Source organism: Pelodiscus sinensis, chromosome 27 (genome assembly GCF_049634645.1).
Source record: "Pelodiscus sinensis isolate JC-2024 chromosome 27, ASM4963464v1, whole genome shotgun sequence".
Lineage (NCBI taxonomy): Eukaryota > Metazoa > Chordata > Testudines > Trionychidae > Pelodiscus > Pelodiscus sinensis.
In genome coordinates, this window is record NC_134737.1 from 2058224 (window position 1) to 2082037 (window position 23814).

Here is a 23814-nt window from a genome sequence, read left to right on the forward strand (position 1 = left end):
CACCCCAACAGAAACAGTCAGAGTGGGAGTGATTTCTCTCTCACTTTGGCGCAAATCTTTTATTTATCATTTAATACACTATCCATTCATACACCTGTGGTACAAACTCTAGGAACCTGCCACAAAGCATTAAAGCACAACATACCTATTATTCCTTAGACATTTGCATTTTTATCTTTAATATTTAATCTCCATTCAGACAAAATGTCTCAGCAGACACAATACTAACATTTTAACAATAATAAAAAAAGAACTATTAACCGGATTAGCTACTCTGTAAAAATGCAGATGTCTGTTAACCATACTTCCAGGAAAAAGAAAAGAAAAAGAAATTTCACTTAGAGGGAACCTGGCTCAAATCTTTGGATTTAAAAAAATTACTTACACAGAAAATCTGGCCTGTTTGGGATTTCTGTAAGGGATCGTGTAAACTCATTCCAGATATTAAAGTCTACCCTCTAGGCCCACGGCTAGGTGGAGATCAGAGACCAGCAAATGTGGGAGATGCGTCTCCTCTTCCAATCTGACAAACGTTCTGGAGTACCTGAAGCGCTGCATAAGGGCACAGGGAAAACACTCCCAAGACCATCTGCCTGTGTTTATAAAAGGGCTTTCACGGCTAGGAAATTTTCCAACCAGTACAATTACAGTGACTCCCAAACAGAGCTCTATCACTGAACCGTTAATGTGGATCAATTCAGATGACCTCCCCGTGAATACAGTAACAAGAAGTTTAGATGGTAGGGAACACAAAACACAAAGACAATGCTATTTGTTCAATAGTCCTCCATGAAGCTAGAAAACTTGTTAACTTTGAAAGCCCTAGCAAAATGCCGCCCGGGTTTGGAAACCACCTACTTGGCGTACGACCACGTCTGTGGGTTGTTTTTTTTTGTACGCTACACCGTTTCCTCAATCTCATCAGTTCTGCCTTAAGCGTTCTGCATTTCCTTCCCAATTTTGTAGCTGAGGATTTTGTTCCAGTCGATCTTGGTGCGAGTGACGGGCAGCTGTCGGCGCAAGGCTTTGAACGTGGTGTCGGACATAGTCTGATAGTTTTCGCTGATTGCCGTCTGCAAGAGCAAGCACAGTGACAGCGTCTGTCTGAGCAGAACTACAACAGCAGGAAGGTCGCTCCTTTCCAAAAGCATGACTCAGTATTAGAGGCAGGCATGCTACCTACCACCTGACAAGGCAAACTGAGCAGGGGGGAGTGTCTGCGTGTGGAGGAAAGGTGTCTCTCGCCACCTCTTCCTTCTCAAGTGAATTTGTCTGCAAAAGGCCTTGTGTTCAGTCCCCTTTTTACACACACAACAAGCAGTGCCTGGAAAGCTGCAGCAGACCTCTCCTTAGCAACGGCTCTTAGTCACAGGGAAGTAGAGGTGAGCGCACCCACTCATTGGCCTGCCCCAGTGTGACCGTCTCAGGAAATGGAATTAGTGACTTTGCACTTTCCAGGCCCCGTTCCAGCTGCCTAGTTAATATCCTCTGCTATACTGCTGATTTTGCCATTTGTTTTTATGCACATACACAGCCCCATAACTTTGCCTGGTGGCTTACAGAAACAGCTGTCCCTGCTCCAAAGAATTTACAGTTCAAACTGGAACTAGAAAAAGAAGAGAGAACAAAACTAGAGCAATAATCTCTCAAGTTCTAATCATTTGTAAATAGAGGGAAGTATCTTTTTAAAAATCCATGAAAACAAGCAAGCCTATTGGAATTACATGGCTCTGTCCCTGCTACATTCTCTTACCTGATACTCGTTTTCCGCATGTTCGATGATTTTGATAAATTCCTTGGCTGTTTGGACATCATTCTACAGAGAAAGAGGACAAAAATTACCTTCAAGTTCAAAGGCTGAATATAAAATCTAATCAATGTGTTTCTTTTTAGAATGAAAATTCTGTAACTACTTAAGACTGGGGCAGTCAATTATTTTTTGGTCAAGATCCACATTTCTTGGTGAAGGTACAGTGAAGGTCCAGACTGCAGAGAAAATAATAACAATCCCCACCCCCAACAATAATGATAATCATAAGTAAATAAAGAGGTAGTAGGGTGCATTCAAAAGTGCCTGGCGGTCTGAATTTGACCACCACCGCCTATTGACGACTCCGACTTAGATCATCCGGGATTAGGCATCAGACAGAGCTGACAGTTTCAGACCTGCATGGGGCCAGTGCCCATTAGCAGCTGTGATTGCTGCTCAGCAGGGTGCAGCAGAGGCAGGAGTTAAGTGAAGCTAATCTCCAGTACAAAGTGAAACACAGGGCTGCCCTCTAGTGAGCAAAAGAGAACTGGGTGTTATTGAGATGCCTTGTGAGTAGACATGACTGCCCCGCTTTTCCTTACAGCCTATTTCTCATTACAAGACTTAGCTTTCTTTACACTAGCACATGTTTGTCACCAAAAGGCAGGTTTTGGTAACACGTGAAAGCGTTTACTCAACTTAGTTGAGGAAAAACACCCAGTTTTGGCAACAAAAAGCTTCCAGCCTTGCGAGACTTTTGTCTTTTCCCCTCCCTTTATTGTCAACAAAGAGCCAGTGTGGACTTTGCTTATGTTTTTTCAAGAGAACTGGATTCTGACAGTATCCCACAATGCCTGCCCTGGTGGCTATGCTCAATGTTTTGTGATTTCTGCTGCCCTGCAGGCCTGCACCCCTCCCCTTTCAAAGCTCCCAGAAGTGTCTGACAGATGAATGAGCTGCTCCATTTGGGGATCAAAGAGCAAATCATTGGAGTGCTCCTGTTCTGCCCACAGGGACACAGAAGCAGGTGGCTGCTACAGGGGAAGGGCTGGAGAGATGGCCGTGCTGCTTGGACATTCTCCAGCACGGAGAGCTCACAGATCAGCTCTGCCTTCCTACCACACTGCACTGTGGGGTGCTTACCCACACTGCTTTATTCTGTCTGTCAACAGGGTGCTAGCCATGTGGCCAGGAAATGTCAACAATGGAAGGCAGAAAAACGGGTTTAACCTTTTTTCACTTTTGGCAACTTGCATTTCTCACCAAATCTTCCCAGTGTAAGACATAGTGTAGGGGTAAACGGAGGCAGTCCATGGTATTCTGCTAAGAATCCCTATTAAAATCCTAAATTTGAGGCCAGGCCTGAGAACACTCAGAACAAGCAGCTAACATGACCCTGGTCGCCCTGGCAACCTCATTCCAAGAGGGCCTCACTCCGATAAGGCTCTGGCTGGTACCAAAACAAACTTCATGGAAGTCCTTCTCACTGTCTCCTTTAACCCTAGATAATAAGCCTGGATCCCAAGGACCGCGCCAATGCATGGCAGTATCACCCCTGCAGTAGACGCATAATAATTTCAGCAGACAAAGTTGCCGTCAACATGTCTTTTGTTTATGTTGGCTTATTTAGCTTGTTAGGAATAACTACCTGTATTACTGATAAGATGTTTAATTGGCGGTGGGCAGAGATACTGTGTAACTTTTGTAGTTTATTGGCTTATGTGCTCATTACATCTTGCCTCCAGAACCTATGAAATTGCTTCCACTCTGCCCACCTGCTGTCTATATAATTCAATGTAATGTTTTGATTGACTAGTGCTCTCCAGATTAACCCCGGGTTGGTACTCCACCACTGCTGGTGGACAATAAATCCTCTATTTGTTTTCACCTGCATCCAGAGTGTCCAGAATTATTCCCGACACATAACCTTAGTTACCTTCTCTTCAGCACGGGTGAGGAGGACTCCCAAGCAACCATAATTGCCTGATGTTGGTGCTGAAGAGGCAAGATTTTTCAGAAGTGTGGTGTTGCATTTTAGTCCAAATTCTCCTTTTTCCTTGCAAAGGGAAGCGAAGGCAGCTAGTTCCCCCTAAGGCATACCCGACTCTTACTCAAAGCAGGAAGATCAGACAACATCCTGCAGTGTGAAGTCTACAAGCAGTGTAAGTGGCTGCACTGACTGGTCATCCTATAACTGGATCCAAAGCCTTTGCACAGTAAGCGACACAAGAGTGGAGTCATATCGGAGAGGAAAGCTGCCCTTGCTGACTGAAGGCAGCAAGAAAGAGCTGCTGAAAGGTTGTAAATTCTCCATACTCACTGAAACTGTTACAGAGTCCTGGATGTCTTTATGGCTAACCAGCTGCACGTTGCCATCTTCGTAGTAATGAACCTGCACAAAGAAGGAACAAGCACAGTTTATAATTACTATTATACTAGAGGCCCCAACGAAGCCAAGCCATTATGCTAGGTGCTGTCCACAGAGACAGCCAAAGACCAGGCGAAACACATAGCTGCAGTGCTGTGATACTACTTTCAGCCTGCAGTGGAGACTAACAAAGTCTGGATGGATTTTCCAAGGGACTTTATTCTCAGCGAGGACCTCTCAATATTATGCTAATGCAATAAACACTCAATACAACTGGGCTGAGATAAAGGGTTCACAGGACAACGTGTAAGCTTCCCTCCTGGTTAGCAGGGACCAGGAATGAAGTGCAGAAGTTGAGGCACATGGTAATACAATCCCCCATTTGGCCAGACTTTTAAAAGCATTGCATTTCTTTACTATCTTTAACAGCCACTGCATAATTCACCAGACATGAGGTGTCCCAGTCTCTGTGTGCACCTAACCAGTACTTTTCAGAGACACACCCAGAAGCACTACTTGAGGAGCAGCAATGCAATCGCTGTGACTCTTGCGGGCAGTGGCACTAACCTGGATCTTCAGCACTGCAATCACCTGAGCCGTTGGCGGCGTGATGGTAAATTTCCACTCTGATCTCCAACGGCCATTCCTAAAAAGAAACAACGCCCAAGTGATCTTAGAACCCAGCGTTCAGCACCAATGGGGAAGAGCCCAGGATGCTGCCTCTGCTCCCGGCATTGTGACCACTCATCCCTTCTGCGCAGTGCAGCTCGAGGCCACAGGGCATCAGTACTCCGAGGGTACAGTTTGCTTGGGCCTCGGAACCATGAGGACGACAGCACCTCTTGTCACTGGCTGGCTCATGCAACAGCACCAGGGCCTCTCTCACAGCAGTTTCATCCAGCCTGCTAGCGAAGCAGGCCAGAAGGAGAAGCTCTTGGGAAGTGGGCAAGAGAGGAAGCAGAAGGCCTGTTCTGGATTAGCCTTCTGCTTGGGAGCAGGCATGGAAAGGAAGGCTTGTGCTCCAAGGGCAGGAGCACAAACCCTTCCCAATATTCTTACCAAAAGTTTTTGGGCTGAAACTGGTGGCTCTCGATACAGGCAATAATTGTCTGCTGTCCATCTATAGTCTTGCCATAAACCTGGTTTCATAAAGAAATGACAAATTAGCAATTCCAGTGCTGAGTTCTTGCTGTGTCTATTCCACCAGCTTTGTGTTTTTAACTGCAGCACCAGAGGTGCAGCCTCAACATCCTGCTACAGCACAGAGCTAAGAGACAGCAGACAATGCACACGTACCATCAATTGTCTTATCTGTGCCCCTTCCTGGCTAGCTTACCACTGGAATGGGCTGCAAGGTGCATTAGTGCATATTTATCCACAGGTAGTGGAGGGAATGAAGGAAAACGTTTTGCCACTGGCTCACACAAAACGCCAACCCCCAGCAAGTCTAAGCTCGTCTTATTATCATGCTATTCTGCACAAGAATAAAGATCTACAAAACAGACACTGATGAAGATGAGTGCCAAAATTCGGTACAAAGTCTCCCGATGGGACTACCAGACAGGGAGCAAAAGCCATCAATGAAACAGGGCAGGTACTTAACAGTACAAAAGCCGTTGGGATAGTGATCTTTCACATATGCCCTCAATGCGTTGTCACAGGCATCTCTCCATGGCTTTAGAGCTGCTTCTGTGTCCTCGGGGTGGGGATCACTTGCTTCTTTCCTTAAATGATCAAACTTAAAGGAAAGTTTGTTCCTTGGGTCCAAAAATCGACCATTGCCCAGGTCACCGTGCTCTGTAATTAAAACCTGAAAAACAAAAGGGAAAAATCAAAGTGTTTCTTTATGCTGATTTAAATGTTTTGCTGTGTCCCTGCAGTTCCTGAGTGCAAGTCTGCTAAATTTCACCACCCACAGTATTATTGGTTTCAGATAAAACCTTAGGACTTGACGCGGCCTCTACTCTGCAAGGACATTCATGGTTCTATGGTTTATTTAATGATTTGTGGTTTGCTGCAAAATCCTTGGACAAACTCCCTCTCTGACCATGTTGTAGCTGCCCAGTCCAGAGGTGCTGCATTCAGTGAAGTATAGAAAGCTCACATCATGGTTTGGGACCCTTTGTATGAAATACTACACAAGCATCAATTATTCTGCTTCTGTAAAACTATACTAAATAACTCAAGCCCCCCTTCTTCCTCACTCCTAGGGAGAGGGGTGGGTGTCCCTCAGGCACCCATCATTTCCTTCTCTCTTATTCCTTCCAGAAGCCTTGATGTGGTGGTAACTGCTCCTCTGATCACGGAGAAAGAGTAGAGGTGGTTACTTCACTAGGTATTGGGTTTAGGCTGGGCTGAATGGTCTTTAGCAGCCGAACAGGGCATTCCCTGCCCTAGCAGGTGAGTCATCTCAGGAGCCAGACCAAGCGTCATATTTCTCTCCCCCAAGTTGTGGCGTGTCTGTCAAATCTGTTTCTCTTGGCAGCGTAGTCCTGGTATACCTCCCGTGCCTGCTCCGCTTGACCAAACCCACGAGCTCGGGTGGACACAGGGACACAGGTCCCGTACCAGTGCAGAGCTCAGAAACCAGACCATCTTTTGGAGGCAAACGGGAAGTTCTTTAGACTGTGGTTTTTATACAGGAGAGGGAATGCCTGGATCAGATGGAAATGGAAAAAGAAGAGATGCTATTTTTAAGAGCCTGATGCTGAAACCAATGGGAGCTGTGAGTGCACAGCATTTCAGTGCTATCAAAGAGCCCAGCAAAAAAGCAGTCTGTGTTCGCTCTGGCTCAGGCAACACTCCCACGGGCTTCAGCAGGGAGGTGTGCCTACGGAAGCAGTACTGAACTGAGCCCCATGTTGTTAGTAATACAGAGCATGCTCAAAAGGAAACATTCAGGCTGAGATTCTTCTGTAAGGATGGAAGTTTGCTGAGTGCAAAGAAAACTGATGTGATCCAAAGATCTTATCAACATAACCAGGGCTCACCGAACCACGGCGAGCTCCGCTCGCCAGCCGCACTGTCTGGTGATCTGCGCAGATCGTTCTACGCACTAGCAGATCACCCGAACCCAGCTCTTCCGGGTTGTATTAGTTATGTTCAGGGCTCGACAAATATCTAGATTGTTATGGAAGGCTATTGTCATACTGCAGGGATGGTCACCAACATAAAAACCTACAAAGACAAACAGCAAAACTCTGCCTTACCTGATCATCATACCCTTCTATCTTCACTGGCGTGAACTGATCCATATTGTACTGGGCAAATGCACTGTTAATAGTTGGAAAACAATGTAAGCTTTGACTGTGCAATCTTTAGTATTTATATTTTCACCGAGGGTACATCTAGACAGCAGTGTATTTCGGAATAATGACATTATTCCGAAATAACATAGTCTGCATCTACAAAGCAAGCAGTTATTTTGACATAAGGTCAAAATAATGTGGTGCAGAAGAACTTCTTATTCCAACTCCTGTAACTGTTATTTTACGAGGAGTAGGCGAAGTCAGAGGAAGAGTGGTCTGACTCGGACTTCCTGCTGTGTAGACAGCTCCAAAAGCCAAATTATGCTATTTAAACTTAAGCTACACAATTGACGAAGCTCAAGCTGCGTAGCTTATTTCAGCTTTAGCTCTGCTGGCTAGACGTGCCCCACGAGACCAGTAAATACAAGCCTCAGGACAGAGAAAATGTCCTTGTTTAATACTTGCATAGACACAGAGCTCTTGGAAATATTTTTGGTGTGATAGCTAAGGTACAAATTGACCTGGGGTAAATGACTGGTCTCCTGGGATGGGAGCAACATAAATATTTTGAGATCTTTGGTATAGAACAACCAACTCTCAGTAAGGCCAGGTCTACGCTACCAACTCAAATCAGTACAAGTACGTCACTTCAAGATGTGAAAAACCCCTGAGCAACTTAGTTATACCAACCTAGCCCCTGGTGTGGGCAGTACTAGGTGATGGGAAGGTTTTCCCCTTTGACATAGCTACCACCTCTCTCTTCAGTGTAGTAGCATCTTCACTAAAAGCACTGCAGCTGCAGCACTGATGTGTACCAAGCCCTCAGTCCAGCATGCTGGGGGGACAAGACAGACTGGAGTGCCCAAGGGGACTGTCGGTGGCCCTGGTAAGACTGTTATTGCACTTCAGGAAATCACACTTGTTACTGGGTTGGGCAAAGTGATTTGTAGAACATACAAGCAGACTGGGGTCTCTGCCCTGCTTCTGGTCTGTCTGCCCACCCCAAGGATGGCACTCACAATGGTGAGCCACTCCAGACAGCGTGACAGGTACCTGTCAGGTATCCTTAGGAAGCTAAAAAGTTACAATATACATATGTTGGCTCTCCCCATTTGTGCATGTTCTATTATAAAAAGGAGACTAAGCAGAATGTGTGAAAAATGACCCTCCCTCCATCTTCCCCGGTGCTTTGGTTGGGAGAGGGAAATTACACTACCTCTGCCACTGATCGCAGTTCACATCACTGTTGTCATTAGACTGAAACACAAACACACACGTTTGTAAACCAATACTTACTGTGCTGCCCCTTCCCTGAGAAGATTGTCATTGTTAAGCAGTAACCGGACATCTAGAGCAAAGAAAGCGTTCAGACAGGTTATTAAAATGTCTGTCTTTGCCCCACTAAAACCAAAATGGAACCAGACGCTCAACAAACATTAGAGTAGCTGTAAATCATTTTACTAAACACAGCGTGTGGTTGTATAATGGGACTAAATTCTCCCCAATGCGGTCTATTAAATGATTCGGATTAAAGGCTGGTAAACCATAACCATGCTAAGCAGAGGGGCTATACTACCCCTCAAGGAATTAGCTACTGCTGAAGTGGTTAGAACACTGGACTGGAACCCAGAAGACCAGGATTCTATTCCTTCAGTTGGCCTGCTGTGTGACCTTGGGCAAGCCACCTTGCTCAATGCCTCAGTTTCCCCATTTCTAAAATGGAGATAATGATGCTTTGTGAAGTGCTTTGACATCTACTGGAGGACACTCTATATAAGATTATTGTTAATAGTAGAATAAGAACTAAAAGTCTTCCATTATACTCTCCCTTTATCACAACTTTCTGAAACATGTACTTTTGGGGCTGGAATTTTCATTCTTGGTCACCGTTCAAAACAGATTTTTTTTTTTTTTTTAAGAGAAAATCTCTTGAGCCACTTTTGAGCTACGGTAGAATGAAAATAAGCCAACAACTAGCCACAAAAGTCCAGCCACACCATTGCAGGACAGTGAAAATAGCTCATGGTCTTTTACGATGATGGGGTCCAAAATCAATTACGTAAATAGAAAGCCAGTTACTATTCTATCTCCATAACATAAGCTTCAGAGTACCTGATGATATCCCTTTACAATAAGGTTTTACATTTGTCTGGTAAAAGCCAGTTTAGAACATTTACGATTCATCACACCACCATCAAACCAATGCTGTTCCAAAAGTAGCAGAGTGAAAGAGCACCCAGACAATCAATGTTGCATTCATCTGAATGACTTTTCAAATAGTTGAGATCAAGCCTGAAAGGTACTAAGGAAACACAACAGAACAGCATCCAGATGACATGCTTATATAAACAAATCTCACACAACAATTTAAGTTAAACCTAGGATCTTGGGTCATGATGTCAAAAATGGCTGATTTGGATGAGTTTGGCTGAGTCTTTAAGTGCTTATGGGTAGGTCAATGCTGCCCTCTTTAGTGCTGAAGCAAAATGCAGGACAATGTAGCACTTTAAAGACTAACAAGATGGTTTATTAGATGATGAGCTTTCGTGGGCCAGACCCACTTCCTCAGATCAAATAGTGGAAGAAAGTAGTCACAACCATATATACCAAAGGATACAATTAAAAAAATGAACAAATATGAAAAGGACAAATCATATTGCAGAACAGAAGGGGAATGCGGGGGGGGGGGGGAAGGAAGGTAAGTGTATGTGAATTGCTGATATTAAAGGTAGGGAGAGTGGGATGTTTGTGAGTTAATGGTATTACAGGTGATAATTGAGGAAACTGTCTTGGTAATGGGTGAGAAAGTTCAAATTCTTGTTAAGTCCTCGTTGGCAAGTGTCGAATTTTAACATGAATGACAGTTCAGAGGATTCCCTTTCAAGTGCAGATGTAAAAGGTCTTTGTAGCAGAATGCAGGTGGTTAAGTCATTGAGAGAGTGTCCTTTCTGGTTAAAGTGGCAAGAAACTGTTTTCTCTTTGTGATCTTGTCTGATATCTGTTTTGTGGGCATTAATCCTTTGGCGAAGTGTCTGAGATGTTTGTCCAATGTATATAGCAGACGGACACTTTTGGCACATGATAGCATGATAACTCTTTAGTGCTGTCATTCTTTATTGCTGGAGGAAGAGGCTGCCCAGCAATTAAAAAATGAACAAACATCCCAAATGAGGAGTGCTAGCTTTACTGCCAGCATCCCAGTTCTCAGAAGTCAAGCGCTGTGTATATTGGTGCTTTTCAGTACTAAAACTTTTCTCTCTTTTCCACCCCTAAACAACTAATGCTTCGCGGTTGAAAGTGACAGCGGGGAGACAGCCTAAGTTGAGACACTAACAGGGTCTGATTTCCAGAGAGTGCTGTGTATCCAGCCTCTTGCAGGGTGTCACAAGTCAGTATTTAAAACCATTCACCATTTTTTGAAAAGTCTTGGCCTTAAGAAGTATAGCCCCTTTGCCAAGCGTATTTTGTGAGCCACTTTAAACATTTCCTTTCTGACAACGGCTAAAATCTGGAAAATCCTATGAACAGTTTAATTTTCTTCATTTACTCACCATTAAACACTTCATTAAATTCTCCGGGCGGTGCATGAGTGATGAATTTGGCAGCTATACGGACCTGCAGTAAAACAGAACAGTCATTAGACTAACTTCAGTAAACAGTGAAAGATTTTTGTTTAGGTAGCAACAACTGCAACGTATTTACATCAGCATAGCTCACTAGCTGAATGTTAGAGCTACAGATAATGCTTTTTAGAGCTATTTATGGCGAGATGTAGGCACAAAAAGCGTCCCCGAGTTAAGCTTGGCAGAATCTGATTTTGATTTTTTTATAAAGTTGATGGATATGGATGTTTATGTTTAAGTATTTTTAAAGTCTGTATCAATGTAAATGGTAACAGTTGTGCGAATATATGTTATATGCATTTTTATCCACGTCATCAATTAAACTGTTCACAACTGTATGCCACCAGCGGCAGCCCATCCGTGGACTGAGGCTGGGAGCCTCCTCCTAGCAGTGGCGGCAGCAGCAGCCCCCAGCCTTAGGAGCACACTGCCAATGGCAGAAGTCTGGAGCTGGGCCCAGGAGCTTCGTGCTGCCAGCAACGGTAGCAGCAGCCCCAGCCCCCACTGGATCAGTTAACCAGTTAAATGTTAGGTTAACCATTTAACCCGTTAACTGATTAATCAGGATTTTACACCCCTAGTTAGGAATCATTAAGAAAGGGATAGAGAACACAACGGAGAATATGTTATTGCCTCTATATAAATCCATGGTAACCCCACTTCTTGAATACTGCGTGCAGTTGTGGTCCCCTCATTTCAAAAAAGATACCTTGGCATTGAAAAAAGTTCAGAAAACGGCAACAAAAATGATTAGGGGTATGGAACAGCTGCCGCATGAGCAGAGATTAACAGGACTAGGACTTTTCAACTTTGAAAAGACTAAGGGGGGATAGGACAGAGGTCTATAAAATCATGGCTGGTGTAGAGAAAGTACACCAGAAAAAGTTATGTATTCCCATAACACAAGAACTCAGGTCACCAAATGAAATAATAGGCAGCAGGTTTAAAACAAACAAAAGGAAGTATTTTTGCACACTACACACAGAAAACCTGTGGAACTCCTTGCCAGAGGATGTTGTAAAGGCCAGGTCCTTAATAGAGTTCAGGAAAGAGCTAGTAGAGGACAGGTCCATCAATGGCAACTAACTAGGATGGGCAGGAGTGGTGTCTAACCTACATTTGTCAGAAGCTGGGAATGGGTGAAAAGGGAGAGATCACTTGATGTTCTATTCACTCCCTCGGAGGCACCTGGCATTGGCCACTGTCGGAAGATACTCAGCAAGGTGGACCTTGAACTCCAGTCCCCTGCCCACACAGCAGGACCACGCTCGGTCAGATCATCCCTGACAGGTGTCTGTCCAACCTGCTCTTAAATATCTCCAGTGATGGAGATTCCGCAGTCTCCCCAGACAATTTATTCCAGTATTTGACTACCATGACAGGAAGTTTTTCTTAATATCCAACCTAAACCTCCCTTGCTGCAGTTTAAGCCCATTGCTTCTTGTCCTATTCTCTGAGGCCAAGGAGAACAATCCTCCCCCACCCGCCCACACAACACCCTTTTAGATACCTGAAAACCACTATCATGTCCCCTCTCTGTCTTCTCCTTTACAAACTAAACAAGCTCAGTTCTTTCAGTCTTCCTTCATAGGTCATGATCTCTAGACCTTTAATCATTCTTGTTGCTCTTCTCTGGACTTTCTCCAATTTGTCCACATCTTTCTTGAAACGTGGCACCCAGAACTGGACACAAGACTCCAGTTAGTCGCTGAGTCTATATGGTTTGGACATCACAGCTTATCATTTTTAGGGATCATAACAATCCATGTGTCATGGAAAAATGTGGAATTTGCATTTTTGCAGTGAATCTTTAGTTTTTAACTGTTGTAAAAAAACCACAGAATATATACTGTATCCATAAACTCCAATTTATCTGAGCCTCCATAATCCAATTCTCCATATTAACCAAACCACCAGTTGCGTAGTGCTCAAAGCTCGGGCAGCTGGAGCTCAGACAGACAGTCCATGGACAGCTAGTAGTTCAGTTAATATAGAAAACCACATAATGGAGGCTGGGATAAACAGGTTCTACTGTATATCAATAAAACACTTGTACCTTTATATACTGTAGTAGGGAGACTAGTTCATAGAACACTAGAACTGGAAGGAACCTCAAGAGGTTGAGTCCAGTCCCCTGCCCTTGCAGCAGGACCAGCCACCATCAGGGATGGTCTAACCATGGGTTCCCAAACTGGGGTGTGTGAAGAAATTCCAGGGGGAGAAGAGATGTGAGGCAACCCAGCCCCCCCAGTCAATCTTCCCCTCTAAGTTTCGCTGCTATTTTTGTTTTTTGGCCCCCATCAGTTCCTTTTTTTTTTTTGCTCTATAAGTGTTGCTGCTATTGGGGGAGGGGGAGGGTTTCTCAACAATCAAAAAGGGGGAGTGATGCCGAAAAGTTTGGGAACCACTGGTCTAGATGGTGCTTTGGTCCTGCCGTGAGGGCAGGGGACTGGACTCGATGACCTCAACCTAGTTTAATGTTTCATTTTTGTCATGGAAAACCATGGATTTTCATGGGCTTTTTTTTTTAAATCAGAGAATTGAAGGAGGGTTAATTGGAGAATGCTGAGATCATTATTAATGCCATGTTAGTCTCTCTTCTGGAATCATTGCTTGGAGTCTCTGGTTAAGGAAAAATCTGAAAACAATTCTACACAGTATGTGGAACCATTTCTGTCATGTGTCAATAAATGGACTTGGTGCCATTCTGTATCACATTGCTCCTTCACTTGTCTAGAATTGTACATTGTACTGTAACTTGTACTGTGAGTTAGGGAGCCAAGCAACTAGTTGACTATCTGATAAGCAAATGCTTATTGGATAGTGGACTAGTGACTTGACTTGTTGCTTCCCCCCGTCCTTGCTGCCTCTATCAGAGAGAGGCAGCAAGTGGGGGAGCAGGATCTGGTGCTGGGGGAAGCCGGCTTAAAACCCAGTTTGCCCCAGCACCATCTTTGTTGGGAGAAGGGGCAGGGGCGCAGCAGGGAACCTGAGGTGAGCTAGGGACTCAAGCACTACCCCACTGGCCCTGGGCTCCCAGCACCACTTTGCTTTTGAAAGGTACAAGAGCCCTCCACCAGGGTGCTCTTGTACATTGCAAAAGCAGAGAGCGCGGAGCCAGCAGGGGACTGCTTGAGTCCTCCACTGTCCATGATCCTGCGGTGCTTCCGCCTTTGAAATGTATCAAGAGCTGGCAGGGCTCTTGCTACATTTCAAAGGTGGAGACACCCTTATCAACTAATTGTTACAAATTACATCATAAGGCTTCAAAATGTACTGAAAAAATTAAGGCATCTGGAATCAGAAGTACTATGATAAAGGTATAAGCATGTTGATGTCTGAAGAAAGTAATACCTGAGATTTCCTGAATTCTGAAGTGGAAAAGGAAAATCAAAACCACATGCAGGGTAGATTTGATTTAAATAATGATTTAAATCACTAATCAAGAAGGCTCGACTTAATCATGGTTTTCTACATACAAGTGCATTCTTGGTTGTCATAATCTTAAAACATATTCTTCACAATTCAGAGAGATATGTAGGTTTCATTTTTAGAAAGTACACACTATACATTTTTAAACAGTGATTTATTCTGAAAATTTTTCACATTAGTTTTACAGCTATATGAGAAAATGAATGATTGTTTGGTTATTTCATTTACCTCTGGTAAATGAAGCAAATATATATGATGTCATTTTGAGGTGAACTAACTGCAATTCAATAGATTAATCATTAATATTTGCTATTAATATTTTCTTGCGATGCTGTATTAGGAGAACAGCACCAGACAGTCATTTAAATCGTTTTATGTAACTAAACCCACAACATTATGTATTCTGGATTTTTTTCCTTCAACAGCAAACATAATATTTTAACAAAACAAGCATATGCATTTTTTAACTTAATTAACATTCAAGTTTTTTTTTAATCCAAAAATATTGGCTTCCATTCATTGAACTGTTTGAAACTTTGCACTTTTAGCAAGAGATAAGGGATTGACTCTGCATATACAAATTTGCCAAGGGACAAATGGGGTTGAGTCTTATTTCTCACCTCTATTATTTATTTATTTAAAGCATTTTTGCAGTAAACAAGCATGTCAACTCTGAAGATACAAATGCACACTCAGAGAACTGCAAAACTAAGTATCTCTGATGGTATCTTCTAGACTGAGCACTGAGTCCCATTGCATTACTTCTGGCCCCTGTCCAATATAAAAAAAAAAAAAAAATCAACAAACAGAAAATATCGGACATGTAAAATGTCTGGTATTTTCTGTTTCTCTCAGACGGACGGCTGGCGGGGACATTCTTTCCCGGCCATGTCTGGGGAGGACAGAAGGGAGCAAGATGATATTTACAGGCGCAGCGACCTTTTTTTTTTCCCCTGACATGTTCGGGTTTTTTTGTGAAAGTATCTGGCGACCCTAGATAGAAAGATTAACCTAAATAATCTATACAGAAGCCTCTGAGACCCCTAAAGACTGGGTCCCTAATCCATGAACTATTGGAACCCATTTACAAAACTTCTCTTAAACATTACATGAATTAGAATTTATAATCTCTACTCCATGAGATATCTTTGAGTTATGATGTATCTTAATTAAAACTATCTTTACATATTATTTTATATAAAAATCTGATTTAAATAAATAAAATCAGATTTTTTATTTTTATCCACCCTGACCACCTGTGTGTTATAAAGTATATTAAATGCTAGTGTGCTGTATCATTTGAATTCACGTGGCTTTGGCACTAAGGCAAATTGTTGAAGTCTCAACAAAAGGTTCCCTAATTCCAAGACAGGCCTGTACAATTGTGATTGCACAATACCTGAGGGAATATAATTCTACTGGACAGGACTCTGGAGGCAGTAGACTCAGCCACACAATAACAAAACTTATATAAAACATACCAATTTTTCCACTTAGTTTTACAGTTATTCATAGCTTTCAATTATGGTAAAAGCTGGCTAAGGCTTTCTTGCTGGATAAGGCATTACATTTACAGGCAGTCCCCAACTTATGTCGGATCCGCAGTTACAAACGGGGCTGCCCCAGAGTACACGGACTGCGGGACCTTGCGGTCCTGCCGCCTGTGTACTCTGGGGCTTTGCTCTGCGTCTCCCTGCTCCGCTGCCGGCGTCCTCAGAGGCGCTCCCCGTCTCCCTGGTCTGCTGGTCTCCAGCAGACCAGGGAGACGGGGAGCAAAGCCGCAGAGGACCCAGGCGGCGGGACCACGGTGCATCTCGGTCCGCCGCCCGAGTCTTCCTGGTCTGCTGGGGGGGGGGGGGGGGGGGCGCAGCTAGTACGCCCCCCCCCCAGCAGACTAGGCTTTTCTCCGGACGCCTGTGGCAGAGCAGCTGGGGTGCTGCTGGCTGTTCCCGCAGCGCCGCTCTGGGCGCTACTGGTGCAACCCAGCAGCACCCCAGCTGCTCTGGTCCTGATTCAGCCACTGCTGGTCAGTTTCAACAGCGGCTGAATCAGGACACCTGGGGCAGAGCAGATGGGGTGCTGCTGGGTTGCTCCAGTAGTGCCGAGGAGCGGCGCTACTGGAGCAACCCAGCAGCTCTGCCCCAGGCGTCCCCAAGTCAGCTTCTGCTGAAACTGACCAGCGCTGACTACAGGAAGCCTGAGGCAGAGTTGCTCTGCCCCAGGCTTCCTGGAATCAGCTGCTGATCAGTTTGGGACGCTTAGGGTTCTTAAGTTGATTCTGTATGTAAGTCAGAACTGGCGGTCAGTTTCAGCAGCGGCTGAATCTGGACGCCAGTTCCGACTTACATACAGATTCAACTTAAGAACAAACCTACAGTCCCTATCTTGTACGTAACCCGGGGACTGCCTGTATTGTCTTCAGCCAGCACAGCAAGTAGTTCTAAAGTTGTCCTGTAAAGGCCATTTTGAACAGTCAAACAAAGTCGTACAAACATCAAATTATTCTGTAGAAGCACTGTTGAGAGGCCAACCCCCTTCAAAAACATTTTTCTGGTTTTTAGCAGGATGAAGCAGCTTTTTGTAGTTCCACATCCTTAGTGGGGATTTAAAACCTTTCACTGACAGTTTCCTGGTGCTTTCCCATCCTACCAGTATCATCTCCATCTCAGTTGGGCTGAACACGAGCCAGGGGCCAGTGTCACAGATTCTTGAAAAGCGAAAGCTACTTCTACTTATTTTAAAATTCATGTTATTTTTTTATCCCAAAATGTTCACATGAATTTGAGTGCCACTGACTAAAAAATAAAAAGGCATAAACCAGGGCATGAACTAGGATGGACTATATGCCCACCTAGTTTCCTTCTGCTTTTTGCTGAAGCATTATAGACATTTAGCATTGCTAAAGTGTGTTTTTCCACTGTTTAATAAAATTTCATTATTTAAATAACTCTCATCCTGACGCCGTGTAACTTCTGAGACTGTGCACCAGAAAGCATTAGACTATCCTGGATTGTGATCTGGATTTCTGTATAGCAACTAATATGGACATTGCTGTTCCACAGGTTGCCCTGTAGACTTTACATGGCTGATGTGTGTGCTTTTCTTAGAAAGTGCAAGCATAAGCATAAGGCATGTCATTCTGGAAGTGTTAAAGCATTACTACAACTGCTGTACTCCCAGTACACACACAACTTCATCTAACTGGTGCCAAGATCCATTTCAATAGGAAGGGCTCACAGCAGGGGCTACTGTCTCCCTGCTCCATCTCCCCAACTAGACACAATCTTCAAAATGAGCTTCTAAAATGGACGCTGGACAAACTGTTAAAAAAATAATTACACAGTGTCTGTATTCATGAAATACTTTGGTAATAAGGTAAATGATGTGGCTCATCATTAAGGAGCTTTACAACTAGGGATGTAAAAATTCATTTAAAAAGGTAACTGTGTAACCACTAAAAATCCTAGTAGGTACACGCAGCAGGCTGGGCAGTATAAAGCGTAAATAAGCTTTATACTGCAGAAACCACAGCGAAGCTGCCCGGGCGGGTGGACAGATGCTCTAGTCCCTACCAGTTAACCAGAACTAGTAAGCATTAGGGTGACGCTTGCTGGTTAACGTTTCACATCCCTATTCACAACTGCATTGTATTTGGGGCCCTGAAGAAGAGGTGCCTTATAGCAGGGCTGGGGATCTGTTTTTGGGTCAGAGGCCACTGACCTAAAGAAAAATCAGTCGGGGGCCACACACAAGTGAAAAGAAAAAAAACTCCTCACTGATGTGGCCCTCAACAGAAAAAAAAACAACTTCCTACATTCCCCTTGCACATCAGAACCTGAGGGGCCCTGCCTAGTGGACTTTGTGTGCTCCAGCCCCACTGTGGGCAGTGGGGTGGCTGTAGGGACCCTGAGCCTTACAGGCCAGATGCAGGCAAGCTGGGGGCTGCATGCAGCCCCTAGGCCTGAGGATCCCCACCCCTGCCTTATAGTAAAGACGACGTAATCACCTCTCTTTTGGTATTTTATCTCATCTTAGACCCAAACTCTGATTGCACCTAAAATAATTTGCTTCCTAAAAGACAGAATGCAGACCCTTAGTAGAGGAAAAAATTACAAATCTGTAAGTAACTTCTCCCACTTCAGTAAGACTGGTGAAGTTAAATAGACAAGGTAGTGATTGACTAATCTACATTTAGGACAATTGCTGTTAAATCAGCAAAGCACCCACTGCAAAGACACACAATTATTTTTTATAAAGGGTATCTTTCTCCTCTCCGTCCCCTCTCTTTGCTCTAGAGCAATTTGAAAAAAAGAAGAGGTCCTTATTCTACATAACTGAAAACAGCAATGAAATGGAAGAAGCAGTCTTTGTATGTAGCAAAGAAATTAATTTTATATTCCAAGGTTGTCACATACTATCAGCGTGCCGACCTATGTTGGTTGCAGAAGTGTGAAACAGACTATTTTTGCAAAACTGACCGACTTCCTGGCTCATCATTACCATTTCAGGTATCTCTGCAGAGTGCTAGCAGAAACTAACTTCCTCTTTCTAAAATGGGGAAAGCATCTAGTAGTGAAGTCACCCAACCACTATTTTTTTTCAAACTGGCAAAATGTAAGCAGAGAGGGTGACAGTACAAAGAATTCATAAGAAGCCAGAGCAATATACAGAGAGCTTTCAGTATGCTGCATATCCTTTAATTATCCAACATTTATCTATGAATATGAGAAACAAATACTTGTAGATGTGCTGAACTAGATTAATCTTGCTTGATCTTACAGAGATGTGCACTGATTTTTTAAAATTATTTTTAAGTCAGAGCAGTTAAAGCTAAGTAAAAAAGAGAAAGTTTTGCAAAGTGATCGCTAGGTGGTCGATTGGTTAGAGCAGAAGATTATGAGCTTGGACTTCTATTCCCAACTCTGCCAATATCAATGATGACACAGTATCTTGTTTATTCTCAGTTCCCTTCTGATTCTACCATTTTTAAAATTGGGGAAATATCTACTGATGGGGTAAAGGTGGCTTAATTTAGATTTGTTAAAATCCCCAGCTGAAATGTAACTCTGAATTATACAGTATTAACAGCTGAAAATGATATGGAATTTACTCAAAATATACCATCTTATGGTTAGAATTTTTATTATACAACAGTGAGCAAACAAAGGGGTATTCTGATGTATCTTTCTCTCTTATTGCAGCTGTTCCATTTCGTATATATCTAATTAAATATGCATTAGTCCACTGGCAGTATAAGTGACTCTATAAACCAGTGTTTCCCAAATGGGGTTCCACAAAGTGAAAATAAGAGTGCCGTGAGAAAATGCCAGTACAATAACATTTTATGATTTATAAATAATATGTGATTTTTGTTCTTAAATATGTGCAATTAAACTAAATGTTGATCTCATGACCTTGTTTAGCATTCATTTATTATCATCCTTCCTTATTTGTGGTTTACTTTTTTCAGCTCCATATATGAGACTGTTATGAGGGGTTCCGCAAAATTCTTTCGAGTTTAAAAGGGTTCCATGAACAAATAAAGTTGGGAAACACTGCTATAAACCATTAGTTAGGCCACTCACCTGTAAGTGGGGAATCCTGGTCCACAGCCCCTCTCATCAGACAGAAGCAAGGTAACTGAACCAGGGTTTTCCCACCCCACCTGAAAACCCTAAACACTGGGCTAAAGTTATTAAAGGAGTGGTCACTCCTCCATTCACTCTGCATGGAGTTCAACATGCTCTGAGCATTTTCACCAGATAGGGCCCTGCAAGCAAGACAATACAGGGCAACACCTAACACACCTGGTTTATGTCCACACCAGGGCTTTGGTATGAGACAGTAATATATGTGCCAAAAGGCATAAACTTATATGCCTTACAAACGTTTACAGCAAAAATCTGGATGTCCACAGGCGTAAGGTGGTGGAATCTCCATCCCTAGAGGTTTTTAAGCCTTGGCTTGACAAAGCCCTGGCTGATGATTTAGTTGGGATTGTTCCTGCTTTGGGCAGAGGGCTGGACCATATGACCTCCTGAGGTTTCTTCCAGCCCTATGATTCTATGTAAGCAGCTCCTGAGTGAGGTTGTGTGAAACACAGCAAAGCCTAATTTTTTTAAAGATATGTGCCTCTATGTTCCTTTGACTGGTTTGTTCCTTCCTTCTGTTTCAAAGGGTCACTAAGGTTATTGATTTAGAAGAGGCCGGGACTAAAGAAAACTACAATTACCGAAGACCAAGAGCACAATGTTCAGGTATCATTTGTTAACTTTGTCTTAAACTGTGGCTTGCAACTGAAGAAAACTGTTAGAAATTAGTTTTAATTGTTCATAAGAGAGCATATTTTATCCTCTACTACTAATCTGACTAAGATGGCAAAGTACCAAAATATCAGCATTTAAAATACTAATGTGCACTTTATAAAGTAAGTCTCCATTTTTAGTATTAACAATCAGCTGGTATTTCTAGCATCCAAGTGAAAGGAAAGTACATAAACAGTCCATAAACAAATCTGCGAAGTAAATCCTTTTTTATGAGCAGAAGTTGATCAGAAAATGCCAAAGAATATTAGGATAGGGGAAAAAATGGTAAAAAGTTAGGAAGAAGTGAAAAAATTAACTTTCCCAATGGCTACTTGTTCAAACATGGAAAAAATAGAGCAAGAAATCTAGCAGTCTCATACAATCCATGAACACTGTCTCAATAATGTGATAAATGATACAAAGAATGTATCACCTTAATTAGGAGTAGAAAGCAAGTTGTGCAATGCCAACTGCTAACCTTAACACAAAAGTCCTCCATCCACATTTCAATTTCTTAAATAAATTTCTACCTCTTATGTTGCTTCTTGCATATGAAACCAAAGTTTAATCACAGAGAAACTCCTACTGCTAGTAGAAGCAGATTAAGGAACTGCCACACCCTGACTGACCAGATCTGGGAAGAAAACTGACAACACCAGCATGTTATATACACTGTAATTGCAAGCAGGCCATACTTTGTCTGCCTATACAGGGTGTTGGCAAATTCATGTTCATGAATAAGTCTCAGACTAAAGCCATATATGGTCAAGTTTATGCAGTTAAATTATGGTTATAATTGTTCTTGCATTTTTGTTGTATTCTTTTCACAGGGGACTATCAGAAAAGCATTTAGGAAAACTGCAACTATTGATGATGATGATACATGTAAAATGAAAGCTTGACTACAGCTACATTGCTAATCTTAACTCTTCTAAAACAGTGTATTTGCTTTGTGGGAGAGGGCCTGTCTGCTCTGTTGATACTAAATATTCCGTAACTTCAGGTGAGCTTGCTACAAAGTCTTCCTCCAACTCATGTGCTAGCTGACAAATGATCTCCAAACTGAAGTGGGTTTATTCAGATGTGCAGCAATTGATACATATGAACAAAAATGGATATTTACAGTTTTTTAGTCACTGGAAAAAACATACTTGAAAAAGCATTTGCACAAAAATCTTAGAAGGAAGCAATCGTCACAAGGAACTGATTGCTCCTTTCCTGGCTTCCCACTAGTGACTTTCTGGGCCTTCCTCCTAATGGCAAGTGTCCAGATTAACTGTGCTGCCAAACAGCCATTCCCACCCCATATCTGTAAATAATAAAAATACAGAGGGAGAGCCCATTGGAGAGACTACAAAGGAAAGGGGGTACTCCTGAGCCCCAATCATCTCTGAAATGAGCAAGGGGAAGGGGAATGGTCCCACTGTTCTGGATTGGGGTGTGTGCGCACGCACCTGCTATTGGGTGTGCTGCAGAATGCTACAAGGGTTTTGTGTATAGTTTGACTGTCTTGTCCTTTACAGGGCCAAGAGGACAGAATGGGGGGGGGGGGGCTCTCCGCCCTATGGGGTAACAGTTGAGGTAGGCCCCTGCCCTTCACAAGGAAGCAGGAAGGGAGATATGAGGTGGGGGCAGATCTCTGCCATTGCTATGGAAGGGCAATAAGAGGGGTATAATGGGAATGTCTCCCCCTTAAAACAGGTGAATGGGAGGGTACTAAATGGGGGTCTCTCCCAGAAGTAAGGGGAGGAGGAGTGGTCTCTCCCTTTGCTCCAGTGGGATGGCAGTTACTGGGGGGGTCTCTCCCGATGGCACGGGGGGGGGGGAGATACTGGAGAGGGTCTTTTGCTCCAGGAAGGTGGCAGGTATTGGGGGGGTGTCTGTCCCCCGCTCCCGGGGGGTGGCGGTGGGGGGGTCTCTCCCAATGGCACGGGGGGGGATACTGGAGAGGGTCTCTCCCTCACTCGCGGGGGGTGGCGGTGGGGGGGTCTCTCGCGATGGCACGGGGGGGATACTGGAGAGGGGTCTCTCCCTCGCTCCCGGGGGGTCTCTCCCGGTGTCACGAGGGAAGGAGGGCTACGGGGGGGTCTCTCCCTCGCTCCCGGGGGGTGGCGGTGGGGGGGTCTCGCGATGGCACGGGGGGATACTGGAGAGGGGTCTCTCCCTCGCTCCCGGGGGGTGGCGGTGGGGGGGTCTCTCGCGATGGCACGGGGGGATACTGGAGAGGGGTCTCTCCCTCGCTCCCGGGGGGTGGCGGTGGGGGGGGGGTCTCTCGCGATGGCACGGGGGGGGATACTGGAGAGGGTCTTTCCCTCGCTCCTGGGGGGGTCTCTCCCGGTGTCACGAGGGAAGGAGGGCTACGGGGGGGGTCTCTCCCTCGCTCCCGGGGGGTGGCGTTGGGGGGTCTCTCGCAATGGCACGGGGGGGGCTACTGAGGGGGTCTCTCCCTCACTCGCGGGGGGTGGCGGTGGGGGGGTCTCTCCCAATGGCACGGGGGGGGGATACTGGAGAGGGTCTCTCCCTCGCTCCCGGGGGGTCTCTCCCGGTGTCACGAGGGAAGGAGGGCTACGGGGGGGTCTCTCCCTCGCTCCCGGGGGGTGGCGGTACTGGGGGAGGAGTAACCTGGGGGGTCTCTACCCCGCTCCCGGGGCTGGGGACAGCGGGTACCCCCCCCGCCCCTACCTTCTCCTCGTCCGACACCCGATCCTCGAAGTCGGCCATTTCGGTTCCTTGGGCCGCCCCGCCCCGCCTGCGCGCCCCCGCAAAGCACGCCGGGAACGGAAAGCCGGGCGGGGCAGCGGGCAAGGGCCCGGGCGGAAATGCCGGAGCGGAAGTGCTCCTGGCGCCATTTTGATAGCGGGCAGCCGAGAACACAGTGCCCCCTATGGGGCGCGCCTAACATTTCTAGTGTAGGATATGTCTCGTGTGCAGTGCCCCCACCCCCGAGCAGGCCCCAGTGCAGTGCCCCCCACCTCTGGGATGGGCCCAGGGCTGTGTGCACTGACCCCCACATCCCCTGGCAGTGCCCAGTGCAGTGTGCAATGCCCCATCCCCGTGCTGGACCTAGTGCTGTGTGCAGTGCCCCCCC

At 44.7% G+C, this 23814-nt stretch overlaps 1 protein-coding gene across 1 annotated transcript; it reads right to left on the reverse strand.

The window, feature by feature from the left end:
- Positions 1 to 882: 882 nt before the first annotated feature.
- Positions 883 to 23553, reverse strand: CAPZA1 (capping actin protein of muscle Z-line subunit alpha 1). The gene is made up of 10 exons (XM_075909965.1): positions 23409 to 23553; positions 10918 to 10981; positions 8663 to 8714; positions 7328 to 7391; positions 5722 to 5928; positions 5178 to 5257; positions 4686 to 4764; positions 4071 to 4142; positions 1754 to 1816; positions 883 to 1073 (listed from the first exon to the last, which is right to left on the reverse strand). Exons 1-10 carry the CDS (start codon positions 23445 to 23447, stop codon positions 933 to 935), a joined length of 861 nt encoding a protein of 286 aa, XP_075766080.1. The 5' UTR covers positions 23448 to 23553; the 3' UTR covers positions 883 to 932.
- Positions 23554 to 23814: the final 261 nt, after the last annotated feature.